We start from the raw sequence: 15,998 nt of genomic DNA, 5'->3' as shown, positions 1-15,998 counted from the left end.
TTTATGCCTCCTGAGCTATTAAAACATTGATTGGTCTTCTGAGTCTGACATTTCCATTTTCAAGGCTTACTTCTGAAAGACAGTGGAGATATTTAAAAGGGAGCTTCAAGTAGATAACTCGAGTTCAGCTTTTGGTTTCAATTGAAGGCCAGTGGAAGCATTCTCGTCTGCTTGGTAGAAGCTGAACCAGGTGTATCTGAAGAAGGTTAAGTACTTCTGATCACAGTGCTGTGCAGCTTTCACAAGTCTGAGGGAGCAACTATTGCACAGAGCGGGGTGAGCATCATCCCCGGGCCTGTGGAAAATGGCACGCAAACAAAAAAAAAGATTTTACTTTTGAAAGAAGGCTTTTCCTCCTAGGTCAGTGCAGAAATAACTACTTGTTGGCCACAGCAAAGTAACGGAAAGATAGGCCTGTGTTAGCCCCGCTGCCCCAGCGGCTGTGCAGCATGAGCAGCTCGTTAGCAGGGAAGTAACCGTGGCTGTAATGGCACGTCACACTTGGAAGGAATCACACTGCTGCAAAAATCCAAAGCCACAGATCCCTTTGGGTACAAATCCCCAGGCTGTCATAATTGAAAATTACTTAGTGAGTAACCCGTTGGCCTTTTCACCTTGCCAGCCTTGCTTCAGGCCTGATGGGAAATGAAGCTGCTGGCCTGTATCGACAGCGCTCTGCGGAGCGGTGTCCCACTTCACAAATGCAATACGTAACTCGATCAGTGATTCCTGGTTGGGGCAGCACTCAGCTGTGCTGCCTCTCAGCTCTGAGAAGTGGGGGTTTGGCAGGGCAGTGCCAAGGCTGCAGTCACAGCAGTGCGTGGAACGCATCGCCTCTGAGATGCGGCTACCATTAGGCTGCAAGTACGTCTCCCAAGGACAGGTAACCTTCTAGTTCTCTGCCAGCCTTCATGTGAAACAGTAATTTATTCACGGGAAAAGCACAGCAAACTGAAATCCCGCTGTTGTGCAGGAGGCTCCTACAGATTCTCTTGTCAGCACGGACGTGTTGATTTGTGTAAGATTTACAGGATCGTGTTTTTTCTCACCTTGCTCCCTTTCTGGCACAGGTTCTCCCCAGGATATAGCAGCTGCAAGAAACCAAGTAGCGCTCCAGAGCATGAGGACGTCCCGAATGATGGCCCAGAGCGCGAGCATGATGGCAATGGGTCCCTCCCAGAACCCGAGCACGCTGCCCACCACGGTGGGCCAGTCAGACCTGGGCATGGCTCCTTACAGCAACGCCTCCTCCAGCCAGCCGGGAATGTACAGCATGAGCACAGGGATGAGCCAAATGTTGCAGCACCCAAACCAAAGCAGCATGAACATGGCGCATAACGCAGGCCAGGCAACGAGGCAGACTGCCTCTGGACAAGTGGTGGGAATGGTCAGCAGTTTTGGTCAGAACATGCTCGTAAACTCTGCTCTTCCCCAGCATCAACAGCAGATGAAAGGAGCGGTGGGCCAGGTCTTACCCAGGCCGCAAGCACCACGGCTTCAGAGCCTGATGGGAACCGTCCCTCAGGGAACGCAGAACTGGCAGCAGCGAGGCTTACAAGGTATACCCGGAAGGACTAGCGGCGAAATTGGGCCTTTCAATAACGGCACAGCGTATCCGATGCAGTCTGGGCAGCCTCGGCTGCCCAAGCAGCATTTCCCACAGGGACTTAACCAGACAGTTGTGGACACGAGCGGAACGGTGAGAGCCCTGAACCCGGCAATGGGGAGACAGTTGCTGCAGCCGCTGCCCGGGCAGCAGGGAACCAGCCAGGCCAGGCCGATGGTGATGCCTGCAATAAGCCAGGGGGTCCCCACCATGTCTGGTTTTAGCCAGCCTTCCGCGCAGCAGATGCCAGGTGGTAGCTTTGCTCCGAGCAGCCAAGGCCAGGCCTATGAGAGGAATCCCACTCAGGACATATCTTACAGCTACAGTAACGAAGGAGCTGGGGGCTCGTTCTCCAGTTTAGCAGAGGGCGCAGACCTCGTGGACTCCATCGTCAAGAGCGGACCAGGGGATGAGTGGATACAGGAACTCGATGAGTTGTTCGGAAACCCCCAGTGAATGGGCTTGTATAGTCTGGAGTTTGGGTTGTTCCGTTTGAAGAAATCAAAGAGAGGGTTGGATGTGCTCCCCATCCTCGGATCGTTGGGGTTTTTTGTTTGAATTGGTTTGGGTTCTTCCGTTTGTTTTCTTTTGTATTTAATCGTGCAAATCGAGCTGATCTGTAGCCAACTTGGGAAGGTTCGGGTGATGCTGAGAACATTGGTATCACAAGACTTCCACAGGCAGTCTCCACTGCGTGGCAGCACCTGCTGCGTGGGTGCAGGGCAGGATGGGGAAACTGGAAAAGCCAGCTGATGCTTCTGAAAGGGAACAGGGTGGTCTTTCTCTGCTGAAATGAGGTTTCCTTGCACAGCAGTATGGCCTAGCCCCGATGTGTCCCACCTCACGTAACTGCGAAGGCCACGGCTTTCAGGGTAGCAGATGGAAGCCCGAAGAAGCCCACCGATGACCACACACAACCAGCCTTGGTGTCGGCAGGCCTCAGCGAACCATGGCCAGGCTCTGGACTGCTGCGAGGGGCGTACATGTGACAAACCTAAACAGTCACAGAGGGGTCACCATTTTCACTGCAGAGTGATAAAAATCCAGTAGGAGTGTAAGAGAACGTGAATGTGGTTGCGCAGTGAGGACAGTTTGATTACTGGACCACTGCTGGAGATGGATTTAGGGAGCGGGTTGTGTAAGGAGCTATTTAGTCCCCAAGGGACTTGCAGTAGTGCTTCCCTGTCAGAGCACTTTGCGTGCCCGGGTTGCAGAACAGAGCTGAGAGAGATGCTAAAGGGCTTCAAGGCACCAGGGGACACCAGCGAAAGTCCTAAGGAGGTCCCTGTCTCTCCTCCATCCCGGGTATGTTTTCATACGTCCCCCTCCCATCTGTCAGTGTAAAAGAAACTAAAGTCACTGCGCTTTTCTTCACAAAGGGGCAGGAAGGGCATCAGAAGGCAGGAAGGAGAAGATGTGCGGGGAGGGTCTGGCAAGCAGGAACGAGTTCCTCCTCTCATATTGCAAAACGCAGGCTTAGCAGGTTGGCGTGCATGGGCTCTCAACCTGACATTTAGTGCCACCTGGTCTTCTGTTTTAAGCAAGCGGTGGTCTAACCTCCTTTGTTTGCTGGAATAACATTCACTGCAGTATTTGAAAAATGGGAGCCAAGGAAGGACTACAGTGAAGAGCATGAATGAATGGCTAAAATAGCGGATTTAGGCATCAAAAACATCGAGTCTGCCTAAATATGCTTTTAGGTAACAGTGACGTATCACCGTCTCCACTGTCTATTTCCACTGTGTGGACCGGTGCCGAGAGCACTGCAGTGAAGGGGTGATCCGTCTTCCACAGAGACGCTGGCCATTCTGATTGCCTGATGCAGCGGGGGCCCGAGCCAAGGAGAGCTGCCCTCCAAAACCTGCCACCTCCTTAGCTGAGAGCTGCCCACTGGGGTGGGTCACGCTTACCCCATTCTGAAGCTCAGCACGAGGTCTCATTCCGGTCGCTGCCAAAGATGGCAGAGGTTTGTCTGTCCGCTGCTGCAGCAGGAGCCGGGTCAGGCCCCAGTGCAGCGAGCGAGAGCAGCAGCCAAAGTTCTCAGCTCACAGCCACGCCGTGGGCAGACGACTCTTGTGGGGACGAGCGTGAGGGAAGGGACAGCCCACAGTGGCAGCACCCTGAGGGACAGGGGCAAGGGAGCAGCGTGGGGGCACAGGCGGGCCACTGGGAAGAGCAGCTCTGCGTGTGGACGGTGGCCAGCAGCGAGCTGTTGTCTTTGCAAAGCTTCCTCCAAATACTCCGTACTGGGACCAAGTACTAGACGTAGATTTTAATAGATTTGAGGTTTTTTGGTTGGTTTTTTTTTTTCCTCCTTACTATGGTGCTGATGTATATGTAATATTAAAAAAAAAAAAAAAAAGTTATTTGTAAATATGTTTTTACAATTCTACAGATATCACTGGGTCTACTATCTGTAAAATATATACATATAAAAATATATATATATACTGTTTGTTTAAAATAGAGTATTTTTATTTCATTCCTTAACTCATCCTTACTGCAGTGGTATTGCACTTCAGATGATGTCTGATTACTAATTTGTACTGTATCCCTGATGGCAACTTGCTCCATTTTATTCAGATTTTTCTAGTTTTCTGTTTTTACTTTGTACATTAAGCATTGCTTATTTCCTTTTAAGACCTGTACAGAGCTCTGAAAATGTAGAAAAAAGCTGATGTTAACATACCACTTTTAAAGAAAAAAAGAAAAGAAAAAAAAAAACAAAAACACCAAGCAAACGAATAAAATAAAAGATGGTTATCTGAGTCCTATGCAAGGCTGGTCTGTGAGATCACCTCTCAGCCCTCTGCTCCTGCGGCGCTCCCGTGACGCTGCCCCAGATGTCGCTTACCAGGCAGGCAGCAAGCGCAGGTGAGTGCAGTGCGCTGCTGGGGGCTGGCAGCTCAGCTGTGTGCTATTGCTCTGAGGCCCTTCTGTCCCTTTCATAAGAGCAAGGAAGGCTCTCGTTACTTCCAGGTGTTGTGAGACTAGGTTTCTTGTACTCTGTACTGGAGCGGTTGCTACAGGTGAGCTGGTCCTTCATTATGCCACCGCCAGAGGCAGCATCTCTCGGTCTCAGTGACCGCTGCGTGCAGGAAGGAAGTGCTTTTGGGGAGGACACGGGGTGAAAGGTGTTGGAGTGCTGCAGCTGTGCTCTGGAGAGGTGAAATGGGAGGGAAGGAGAGAGACGTGGGGTTGGATGTAGGAGGTAGAAAGATGAGTTGGGGAAGCGAGGGAAAGGCGTGTTCACAGCAGCTCCCCAACCTGCTGCTCCACTGTGAGGTTTTGTGGCCAGAAACCCTTTGGTAAGTGCATACAGGCTTGTTGTATTTACGTGACCTGTGTAAGACAAGCATGTTGTGCAGCTTTCAAGGCTTGGCACGTCTCTCTCCTGTTCCCCGCCCCGGGGAGTCATAGTGAAGCACACACTGGGTGCTTCAAGCTAGTGCAGCTTACAGAAACCCTGTGTGTTTGAGCTGCCGGTGTGGCTTGGTCCAAGTACAGACCTTAAGGTGAGTTGCCCTCTTCTCCTCATGTCAGTCCGGTGCTATGGTAAATGCAGCTCTGAGCAGCTGAGGCCGCGTGTATCCCACACTATTACAGCTTGTGCTACTATATGGCACTTGGCAGCCTTACATCCACCTTTTTTGGCACATGTATCTGTCCTTGTGTTGCCTCTTCCTTCCCCTGGGGTAGATGGGGAAGGGGTAGCTATGCATAAGCATGCCAGTGCATTTCAACAGGTGAGCTTAGTGCAGAATAATTTCAGAAGCAAGGACCTACATGAACACTACTAGCAGCCTTTGGGTCTCCTCTATTACGTGTTTCAAGCCTGATGTGTGATTGAGACACCTGCCTTCTTTTTCTTGCTGCCCGCGACTGCCTCAAGGCATCACTGGCAGGTAGATTTGCTGTCCTTTTGCCTGTCAGAGGGAAGCTGTGGAAGAATTCCCAGTGACTTCTGTGGCTGTTGTCTCTGTTCTGCTTTTTCCCTGGAACCACGTGCCAGAGAATTGCCTTTTCTACAACTGTGTCAGCTCTCGCCTGCTCACCCCCATGATCTGTACTTTGAGCTCAGCAGCTGCTATTGCCCTCAAGTCCCACCCCCGTGTACACATTTCATTTTATTATTTCAACTGCCCCATCCCCTGTCACCACTTGCAGCCACTAAGGTATGCCTTTAAGTCATGTTACAGCATCTGGGAGGGACAAACTTCTGCACATGCACTGCGTCCCCCTTTTTTGTGTGAAAGGTGCCGATGAACCCAAGCCAATGCTCGCTAGTACTCAGGTTGCCAACCCGAGTGGACTTCTAGGAAGACAGTAAGTGTTCATTATGTAGACTTGACTGAGCAGAACTATCAACATGCAGTTTGGCTGAACTGTGCACCAGGCACAGCAGAGAGAGCTTCTGCCTGCTGGCTCTAGCATGAATGCATCCAGCATTGCCAAAGTCCTTTGAATTATCACGATCTACCAAAACAGTCAGTCATGGTCTTCACTTCTCTGTAGTTCCAGAGCATTAGAGCGGCCCGTCGTGCAGGATGGCTGCTGCTGCTGGGAGTGAAGAAGAGTGAAGGAAGGCTTCAGAGGCATCGACAAAGCCAGAGGATGCTGGGTAAGGCGGGCTGTTGCTTGCAGTGTCAGTTGGAGCCGAGTTACTTGGTGAATTAATGGGTTTTGTTTTTTTGCGATTTGTTTTGAGTTTGCAATACTGCATAGGAAGACAGACTGTGTAAATAGAGAACGCCAATGTGATGCACCATTCTGTCTTAGCAAATTCTTTTCAGGAGCACAGGGAAAGGAGCAAGTGTAAACAGCGCAGAAAAAGCACAACGTTTAATGTTGCAATGGAATGCTAATGGAGAATTCTGATCCCTTATTTACATACAGCTTATCATCATCTTGGTGTCCAGGGAGAGCTTGTGGGTTTTATTTACTTGGGGGTTTTATTTTGTTTTAAAGTACTCAGAACAATTTATGTAATTTCTTCCCAATGTTGAAGCCCAGGTATTTGTCCGTAAAGCTGTTAACGATCCCAGCTGCACCAAGGATTGCCAAGCAAGCCAGAACTATCAGACTCAAAAAAAACCCCGTTAACCTAGAAGTAGAAAGCAGATAAAAAAAGCTGTTACGAGCTGTACACGGTGTGTTTGCAGTGAAACCAGCTGCCTGTCTACCTCAGTGAAGAGGAGCCGTGCTCGGTGGAAAGGATCACTGTCGGAACAACACCTCGGGTGTTTCGGCAGTAGAACCGTTCCCACATGTAACGTGTGCTAGGGAGGAAAGTGATTCCTAATGGCCTCTCTAGAGGAACATACTTCCCCCAGTGTTCCTTGATACTTATGTGAAGTTGAGAACTTTTTCTGATATGAACTACTTCATCCCAAGGAGGCATCTTTGTCAGATACTCTCTGCTGAGCTGGGAGGTCTGCTTTTGGTTATTACTTTGACTTGAAGGGAGTCCAGTGTTAGGGGACTGAAAAGGAACAATATATTCCTAAAACTCACCTATCAGGGCACTCATTCGTGCTGGGAGAGGATCAGAATAATTTTTTCAAAAATAATGTTATTAAGCATGGACAGCACATCAAGGGAGGTGAATTTCCCTCTCTTCTCTGCCCTTATGAGACTCCATCTAGTGTATGGCTGGCATCTGGGGATGGTGAGGTGCTGAAACAGGCTGCCATTTGGGGGTGGCAGCCCTGCCCATGGAAGGGGGTTGAAGCTGGATGGGCTTTGAGGTCATAGAATCACAGAATTGCCTGGGATGGAAGGGACCCCAAGGATCATCAAGTTCCAACACCCCTCATTGAGTACCTCAGCCTTCTCCGTATCTGTCATAGCCAGTTCTCCTTTCTCATTTACCAAAGGAGATAAGCTCCCTTTCGCCTGCCTGATCTGGCCAACGTATCTATAGAATCCCTTTCTTGCTGTTTTTAACGTCTCTCACCAGCTTCAGTTTCATCTGCACCGTGGCTTTCCTAACCCCTCTCCGCAGGTCCAGACAGCATCCCTGCATTTTCCCCAGGTGACATGCCCTTGTTTCCACAGCTGGTACGGTTTCTTACAGCAGGTCCCTGCCAAGCCATGTGGGCTTCCTGCCTCCCCTGACTGCTGTCTTATTCTGGGGGATGGAGAGGTTTTGCACTCTCAGAAAGGTATCTTTAAAGAGCGGCCAGCTTTCTTTCACTCCTTTGTCTCTAAGGACAGCTTCCCAGGAGATCTCATACAACAGTTCCTTAAGCAGCCTGAATTTTGCTCTCCCAAAGTTCAGGGTCCTGACCTGACCTTTGCCAGACCCACGCACGTTCCTTGAGATCCCTCCCAACCCAAGCCATTCTGTGATTTTAAAGTAGAAATCTCAGGGAGTGCTTGGAGAGCTCTTCAGCCCTGAAGCGCAGCGTGTGGCTGGCACACAATAACAGCATGCACTCTTCTTTGCTCTTAGCTGCCTTGGAGCAGACTCTGGTCAGGTAGGCAGATACTGGGAGTTGCTGCAGGATTGATTTCTGCAGGCAGAGCGAGTGAGGACAGGCCATCGCGTAAGCACTGGAAAGATATCTGAGGAGCTTGCTGGACTTGGGTTTATAGTCCATTATTGCCCACGCCTACAGAAGTGCAGTGGTTGGGTATTCAGCAGCTGGCTGTGGAGCCTGAGAACCTCACTGGTGACTAGAGGCTTGATACATACAGCCTCCCCATATGGGGTGTGCAAAACAAGGGTTTAAAAACGGTGAGTGTAAGACCTCCTCAGTTTCAGGTGCACGAGGGGATAAGGCTCTGTCTGATAACGAAGCAAGCTGCTATCCTTGGGTGTCCTTGTAAGGGTGATTTTTTAAGCCCAGAGTGCTGAAGTGAAGCATGGGAAAGATTTGTTTTTGTTTTTTGTTTTTTCTTTAGTTTGTTGAATGAAAGTGTGCTGTGCTCTCCTTGTTCATTTGTTTCGAAGGCTCTGCTCCCTAGACTTCCTTAACAGTCACCAGTCTTCCGGTCAGTGCTCTCTGTATCGTTTGGGCCACTGCATCTCTTAGTGGGAGCCCTGGGTCAGGAAACAGCAGGTAGTGCTGTGCCTTCAGCAAAACGAGAAGCGGCGTGTTGGAGTGTGCCTGCACACCAGCGGGGTGTTCTGCTGATGCGTGTGTTTGTTGTAGCAGGATTCATGTCGCTACATGCAATGCATTTACATTCATTAACATACACTTATCTGAAGCTGTGCCTCTTATCTATTTGGTCAAAGTTTATCAGCCTACAAGGACAGATGCGTTTGCTTCTGCGAGTGCACTTTGTATGGATAAAGGTTCTTGTTGTGATAAGCTGAGGAAAAATGAAGCAGCAGACAAGCCGGTGCTGTGTGTGCCTTGCCTCCTTCACAAGAAGCTGCAGAGCTGCTTCTGCCTTCGGCCCTCTGAGTGCGGTTGCCCGTCCGCTCAGCACAAAGCAGGCCCCTGTGAGGTGGGCGTCAAACCTTTCCTCCCATCACCTGCAGCGCGTGCACACCTTACCCCAAGGCTCCCCTGTCACAGCCAGCCCTCCTTCCCCAGGACCTTTGCTTCAGCTCTCTTGCTGGCATGCTGTACGCGTTGCACTCAATTGCAGTGACGTCTCGCTGCCAGGCCTCAGCTCCCAGCCCAGCTCAGGCTACAGCTGGGGTCTGTAACCTGCACGCAGCTCCTTACCTTTTTGATGCAGACTCCGCATAGCCGTGGAAGTACTTGTGGCGAGCGTACATGTACAGCAGGCCCAGCAAGGAGGCTAGTTCTAAGAAACAAGTAATGGGAAACGTGAGGACAGTTGCGGACAGTCGTTTTAGATATCTGGGGGCTGTCCCAGGAACTGGGCAGTGGGCTGCAGCACTTCGGCTTGACCCAGCTGTCACTTGGTATCATTACGGCAGTTCGTGTTCAAGGGGAATGTTTGTTTTAGGAAAGAGAATCTTATTTATGTTGTTAGTAACCTGCTTTGCATTTATATAGCAGCTTTTATCCAAGGACAGGAGAGAAAGCTGTAGTGCACGTCAACTTTCCGATCTCCCTGTGGGAAAAGCATGAAGATAATTCTGATGGATGGAGCAGGCTGTGCGGCCACTTGCGTTGCCCAGCACTAAGCAGTGCCAGTGAATTTGGTGTCCTTTCCAACCACACAAATATTAGGGAGGACAGCTTTTCCTCTGCTCTGGATTAATTCCTGCATACAGGCCTGTGGGAGTTGCTGTAAAAGTGACTTAAAGTGGAGTTAAAGTAGTTCTCCTCTTATATATGACAGCATGCATCTTCCCTGACTCAAGTATCTGCTTAGGAGCACATGTACCATCTCACATCCAGCAGCAGTGGAGCTGCTCCGGATTTATCTCAGTGTAATGGAGATGGGAATCTGTCTGTAAGGGAGCCCCAAAATGAAATGTTTGTTTTTTGGTTTTTGGTTTTTGTTTTTTTTTTTTTTAATGCCAAAATGCCAGCCTGCGTAGGTATGTGAGAAACACAACAGATTTTAACAAGTCTGCCCACATACCTGAGGGACAGTAACCATGTGTGGCTGGAGATGTTGTGTGCTGACTGCTCTTCGGTGCTTAGCGCCATGTCCCCGAATGAACAAGGGACCATAGCTGTGTTTGATGTCCTGTGAGAACTGCCCTATAATGCGCACGTAATTGTTAGTGGGAAACATCTGGGAGTTGCCTTTTCTGAATGATTGGCCCGGAAAATCCTCAGTGGGTTTGTGAATGAGAAATGTGCCATGTCGTGGCTCTGTGATTTGCAAGAAAAGCGAAAGCTGGTGGGGCTGTGTGAAAAGCCATGACTGTTTTGTCATGGCACTTCACTGCAGTGCCATCGAGCCCTCCTTCAGGAAGGCTAGGATAAGGCAACGCAATGAAGGGAAGGCAAAAGGAGGTCTGCATAATTCTACCTCCCATTAAAGCTGATTTTTACGTCTTTGCAGTCCAATAGGTAGCATGAACTCCTTACCTTGATTGCAAAACCATCCTGCGATCCAGAGGAGAGTCTGGAATACGGGGTAAAACTCTGCACAGTTTTGTCTGTGGGATAAATTTGACATGAAGTTATTCTGGAAAGGGAAAGGACCGTGGGTGAGAGAGATTTTTTTAAGGAGAATCAGCTTTGGCCTCACTTTGTTCCCACCAAAGTTAATGCTCTTGAATTCAGCAGGAGCATGCTCAAGCCAGCCTTAGGTGCTCTTAAACATTCCCTTCTTGTAATCTCAGTATAAATACAATCGATTTCAAATGTCTCCTCGTATTTAAGGTTTTGTATCCCACCTACAAGGAAGTGCTTAACCAATATCTTAACTCAAGGGAGCAGTACAGCAGGAGCAGGCAGGAGTTCAAGCACAAAGATATGGTGTCGACTGCTTATCTGCCTGCTCAGTGAGCAAGTTTTGTGGGTCAGCAGGACTTCAGCCAGATCCTTTAGGACTGCAGGAGGAGGCACAGAGCCACATGCAGGCAGTCCAGGTTGCTCCGCTGAGGCCAAGTGCCTTTACAAAGTGCAACCAGGCACAGGCAGCACGCTATGGATTTTCTTACGATTAGGACCTTAATGTCTTTGTCAGCATCGTCAATTTTCATGCCAGCACGCTGAATTCTGTAAGGTGCAGCCAACCAGTTCTGAGCCTTTGCTGAGGACTGGGGGATCTGATGGCCCATCTTCATCAGAATTCAAATGGGGACTTTTAAATTAGCTGAATGTACCCCATTGTCATAAAATAATAGCCTCACCATTTGAAAAGCATTCTCTTCATTCTTTTTTCTTTTTTTTTTCTGAGCAGAGGATGCAATTACAAATGTAATATCTGAAGGTAATGTTTTCGCTTCTCTTCCGGATTGAATTGTTATTCATTGCCACCGTCTCCGTGGTGTCAGGACTTACTGTGCACGAAATGTTCTTTCAAATTCTGGAGCTCCAGTGACAGCCGGGGGCAAGACCTTGTGCTTCATTCTTGATTTTCCCACCAGCTGAGCAAAATAACCTGTAAGCAAAAATAAGGGCTTGTGGATTGCACAGTTCTCCTCATTTAAGAAGAACGGTTCAGGTGAGTCTCTAACACACTTATTTTTTTATTTTTTTTTTTAAAGCAATCATTGTTCTTTGGCTTTTTTAATCAGATGGCTACTAGCTAAAACTGTTTTTTTCCCTACAGAAGTTCAGGTCACGCCTTCAAGTGTGGCTTACTCTTGAGAAAGGGGAGAAAATTGCAAAACCGCTGTTTCAGAAATGTATTTTTCCCCTTTCTGTATTCACTGACACTATTTAGGAACCGAATAGCCAAGTCCTAGACCTGCACAGCCCAGGCCTACAGCAGCGGTGCTGCCGCAGCCCTACCTCAGCCCTACCACCACGTTGAGGTCAGGCAACACGGCGCTCAGCTGGACTCACAGCAATTCATCTGTGTTGGTTCACCTGTACTGCAGCACGTGCTGGGAGTAAACCGAGCTGCCATGTTTTACATCGAATGAACAGCTCAGCTTGGGCTGGAGTTATCCTGACCCGCTGGTGATTTTAACCGGGTTTAACTAATACGGATTAACCACCACAAGGAAGAACGTATGTATTTCCTCTTCCCCCTTTCAAGGTCTGAACAATTTGTGGAGTTTTCCAAAGGCACGAGGCTTCTGGTTACTGTGATTTGGTTTGGCTTTAACCCTTCACACTCCTGTGTCAAGCACAACTACAGCGTATCTCAAAGCAAATCATTACAAGCACTAAAAATGCTCCCACAGTCACCAGCAGACCCACAGGGATGTTACAGACCTGCCCACCTCCTTGGTTCTCTGCGGTGTGCCAGCAGCCGTGAAGTGCATATTTTAGATATTTAAGGTATTTTGCATATCTTAGAGAAATGCACTGAGGGGGACATGCTGCAGAATATCTCTATTATTGCTGCCTGGTATAAAGGTTCACTTTCCTCTTTCCTTTCAGATACTGAAGCACGTGTCTGTCTATTTCAGGAAGCAGTGCTTTCAGTCCGGCATTGATGTACTCGATCTGACAAAGCAACTCTCCTTTTTTGAGGTTTTCAGTTGCATAGCTGCATAAGTAAGAATCGAAACCAAAACACGGCGCGGCTGTTAGGTAACTTCACAGATAGTTGCAAGCTTTCACAATAGCATGATTCCAGCGAGCCCGCAAACCAAACAGAATTGAAAAGAAATGCGTTTGTCCTAGAAGGAAAAGTAGCCTGTCCCACCGTGCCAACTCCCTCCCGGGCTGCTGCACAGTGGGCAAACAGTGCTCTTCCAAGAGAAGTCTGAGCAGTCACAAGAAGTTAAAGTTACAGGGCAGCCAGTTTGTTCTAAAATAATTTCCAGTGCTGCAGAACAGGAGGAAACCTTCCCGAGCCCCAGCCCTGCAGCCCCTGGGGAACTACCTTGCTGGAGGGCAGAAAGCAGAGACACGACAGCGAGCAGAGCTAAGTCACCAGCCATGTTCCCGGCAGCTCCCAGTGTGTGCAGTGCGCGAGTGGGGCAGGGAGCTCCAGAGAGCAATAAGGAACTCGATGGGTGGGGGACCTGCAGGGTTTTCCAGTATTGCGACAAAGGGCTGCCTTGGGAAGAAAAATGTCTACCTTTCTGAAACGAGTGCAAAGTTACAGCTGTTTTTTTTGCTCCCGAAAAGTTCAAATGCAGTCAGCCAGCTCTGCCTGCCTTTGCCTGTGTGAAAACACAGAGAGAACAAAACCAGCCCTGCCTGCCTCTGTGCATTCAGCTGTTCTTTTATGTCTTAGCCTTCAAGCTGTAATCTCTTTGGGGGTGAAGACTTTTTGTTCACCGTTTGCACAGGGCCTGTGGCAGCGGGGTCTGCGTCCGTCGCTGGTAGTGCCGCTCTAAAGAAAGCAGCAGGTGCAGCAGGCGGGGAGGAGAACTGGCTTTGTCCTGGCTTTGTGCTTGATTTCTGGGTTTTGCCCAACGGGTACAACTTAAGGCTGTTACAGATGACGCGAAGCTTCTCAACCTCAAATAGCTTGCATGCCACGAGGAGTTGTTTGGGGTAATTCGAAGGGTAAAACAACTGAGAAAGAAAGAAAAAGTTCTCATTTTACCATCCGTTGTGCATTTCCCATAGTTTATGCCTCGGCCTAAGATTAGGAGAGATCTTCTCAAGGCTTTTTTGCCAGCTAGCTTTAACCATCAGGGGGCTCGGTGTTATTAGCCTCTGCGATCCCAGAACCAGAACAAAACCAGCGTCGTGTTTCTTGTGACTCCAGGATCACCCATCTGCTTTGTTTCTGACTGACATCGAGGGGGGTATTTCGCTGGCTTCAGTCCATCAGGCTAATTGCAATGGCTCAGGCAACAGCGCCTTTACATCAGCTACCTTACCGTGCCAAATTTGATTTCTTGTGCGTTAATTCAGCACGTTGTTCTTTTTAAAGATTAGAACAGAAGATATGCTTAATAACAGCAGTTGGATGTTTGAACTTAGTAACTCTTAATTGCCGATTTATGCACTTCAGCTACTGCTCCTGTGGTAGTTTGGGGTTGGCTTTCTGACAAGACGGTTTCTCTGTGTTCTGTGTATCTCTGTGTATCGCTTCTCGGCCTTTTGGCTAAGATCAAGTGTAGAGTAGTGATTCTGTGTGTTTCTGGTCAGCTGAGAAGGGTATAAAGCCCCGCCACCCTGCCCATATAGGGGAGTGATGGAAAATTGAGGCACGGAGCTGGTCACCAAGAAGTCTGGAAGATCAGCCTGAAAAGTTCAGCCCATAGGAGCTGACCGTTGTGAGGCTGGCTGAGGCTGAGGTTGTGCTTTCTTTCCGTCTTCGTTCCAAGTATGTGACTTTCTACATGAGAGCAGACGTATGAAGTTCTGCTGCAGTTTGACCAGAAGGTAGGCAGCGATACAGTTTGGGCTATGAGGTTCAACCCACAGTGTTCTTATCTTACATGGCCATTATGGCTGAGCTAGGGTACTTTTAAAACAGCATTCTCATTGTGCTGATAGAGGTTCGCAGCTCCCTATAGATCTGTATTGCTTTTGGCTGCCTGTAATCCACAGACAATTGAAACTAGAGTTACGCTCCCTCCTGGTTACCATGTTACCCAGTAATAAAAAATCAGATCCTACACAAAACAAGGCTTTTAGGATCGGTTTATTTCTGATTGTGTAAGTACAGTAGCACATCAAATGCGTAGAGCTTTTATGATGTGTCTAAGTCCTAATCAATGAATTGATGCTGGGATCAACTGAAAGGTTTCTCCAGTTTTGCTGGGACCTTACGGCAGCTTGTCTGTGGTTGATCTCTCAGCTCTTGAGGAACGCAGTTTGATTTTGTATTTCCTCCACTTGTTTCTATTTTATATGTACCTGGCTTATCTCTGCTGCTGTAAGTGCATGTGTTTTTTCTGGCCATCCACAGCCAAATAGTGAAAAGAGAGGCTCTGAACAGTGAAACATAATGTGAGGTCAGAGATACTGGTGATGTCTTAGCAGACTTAGGTGGTATTTCACTACCATCAGTATTTCACTTCCACGCCACGCTTTCCCTTTGTGCTCTACAGGGCAAGTCAGCGATAGTTCTCCGTTGCCAATATAATCCGGAGCAGCGCATACCGAGGCACAGGGCAGGGAAAAGAGTGGCAAGTTCCACACGGCAGCTCAATATTGGAGCCAGAGATCCACGTAGCCACAGGATTTCTGGCACACTCCTGGTGTCTTGCTGACCCGTGCTTCCCTGGCAGACCTTCCCAAGGAGGCCGGCTCTTCTTCCCGCAGAGAAGCTGCCACTTCTCAGCAGCAAAGGCAGATCCCAGCAGGGTGGCAGAGCTGCTGTCACAAGAGAGCAGATGGTTGGGATAGTGAGACCAAAGGCATTTTGAGCATGAAAACAGACAGATCAAATAAGCTCTTTTAATGGACTTACACTGACAAAGCTGCTTGGTTTTTGTCTCTGAAAGAGCTGAAAAGAGCTTTGCGAAGGGTAGGATTCAGTCCTAGCTGGAGGGTGCACCCTCTTAAAGGCCAGTCTCAACTGGTGGAGCAACATCTTTTATATTTAAACACCTCGTGGAGGCAGGCTGTGAAGGATGGAGAGGCTTCTGGAAGGGAGAGCATATCTGAACTCTCACATACTTCACTCGAAATGCTTATAGGGTAAATCAACTCTATTACAATGTACGAGGCTGGCCCATGAGTCAAAAGCAGTTTTGCTGCAGCAGTCAGTGAGCTCTGGAGTTATTAACTTACTGTACCCTAAAACAAGATTTAACAAAGAACGTGGGCCTGCGTGGCACTGAGCCATAGTCAGACTTGAAAATCATCGGAACTATAAAACAGATGAAAGAGGAAAGCAAAATCTTTGTTTCTTCAAACGCTGCTAATGCTACTGTCATACGTATACTTTGCGTGGGCCCTCAGAGAAGGGATGAGTGGTC

General features: G+C 48.7%; 2 protein-coding genes across 2 annotated transcripts in view; one reads left to right on the top strand and one right to left on the bottom strand.

Moving 5' to 3' along the window:
- MAML3 (mastermind like transcriptional coactivator 3) overlaps positions 1 to 4,254 on the top strand; it is a 197,954-nt gene extending 193,700 nt beyond the window's left edge. Inside the window, exon 5 of the mRNA XM_042872115.1 lies at positions 1,071 to 4,254. Coding sequence (XP_042728049.1) covers positions 1,071 to 2,062 — 992 coding nt within the window. The 3' untranslated portion in view covers positions 2,063 to 4,254. The remainder of the gene's footprint in view (positions 1 to 1,070) is intronic.
- Positions 4,255 to 5,919: 1,665 nt separating this feature from the next.
- Positions 5,920 to 13,099, bottom strand: MGST2 (microsomal glutathione S-transferase 2). Its single transcript, XM_042871413.1, has 5 exons — positions 12,995 to 13,099; positions 11,497 to 11,596; positions 10,576 to 10,646; positions 9,289 to 9,370; positions 5,920 to 6,710 (listed from the first exon to the last, which is right to left on the bottom strand). Exons 1-5 carry the CDS (start codon positions 13,050 to 13,052, stop codon positions 6,578 to 6,580), a joined length of 444 nt encoding a protein of 147 aa, XP_042727347.1. The 5' UTR covers positions 13,053 to 13,099; the 3' UTR covers positions 5,920 to 6,577.
- Between the last annotated feature and the right edge of the window lie 2,899 nt (positions 13,100 to 15,998).

The sequence above is a fragment of the Lagopus leucura genome, unplaced genomic scaffold (assembly GCF_019238085.1).
Source record: "Lagopus leucura isolate 7727_CA_CO unplaced genomic scaffold, USGS_WTPT01 Super-Scaffold_100004, whole genome shotgun sequence".
Taxonomy (NCBI): Eukaryota; Metazoa; Chordata; class Aves; order Galliformes; family Phasianidae; genus Lagopus; species Lagopus leucura.
This window is presented reverse-complemented; position numbering and strand designations above follow the sequence as displayed.

Excerpts from the sequence above, each read along its gene's own strand:
- MGST2 (XM_042871413.1), bottom strand. The coding sequence starts at position 13,052 with ATGGCTGGTGACTTAGCTCTGCTCGCTGTCGTGTCTCTGCTTTCTGCC. Across the intron at positions 11,597-12,994 it reads GCTTTCTGCCCTCCAGCAAG|GTTATTTTGCTCAGCTGGTG; the intron begins GTAGTTCCCCAG and ends TTTTGCTTACAG. Across the intron at positions 10,647-11,496 it reads GAAAGAACATTTCGTGCACA|ACAAAACTGTGCAGAGTTTT; the intron begins GTAAGTCCTGAC and ends TTTATCCCACAG.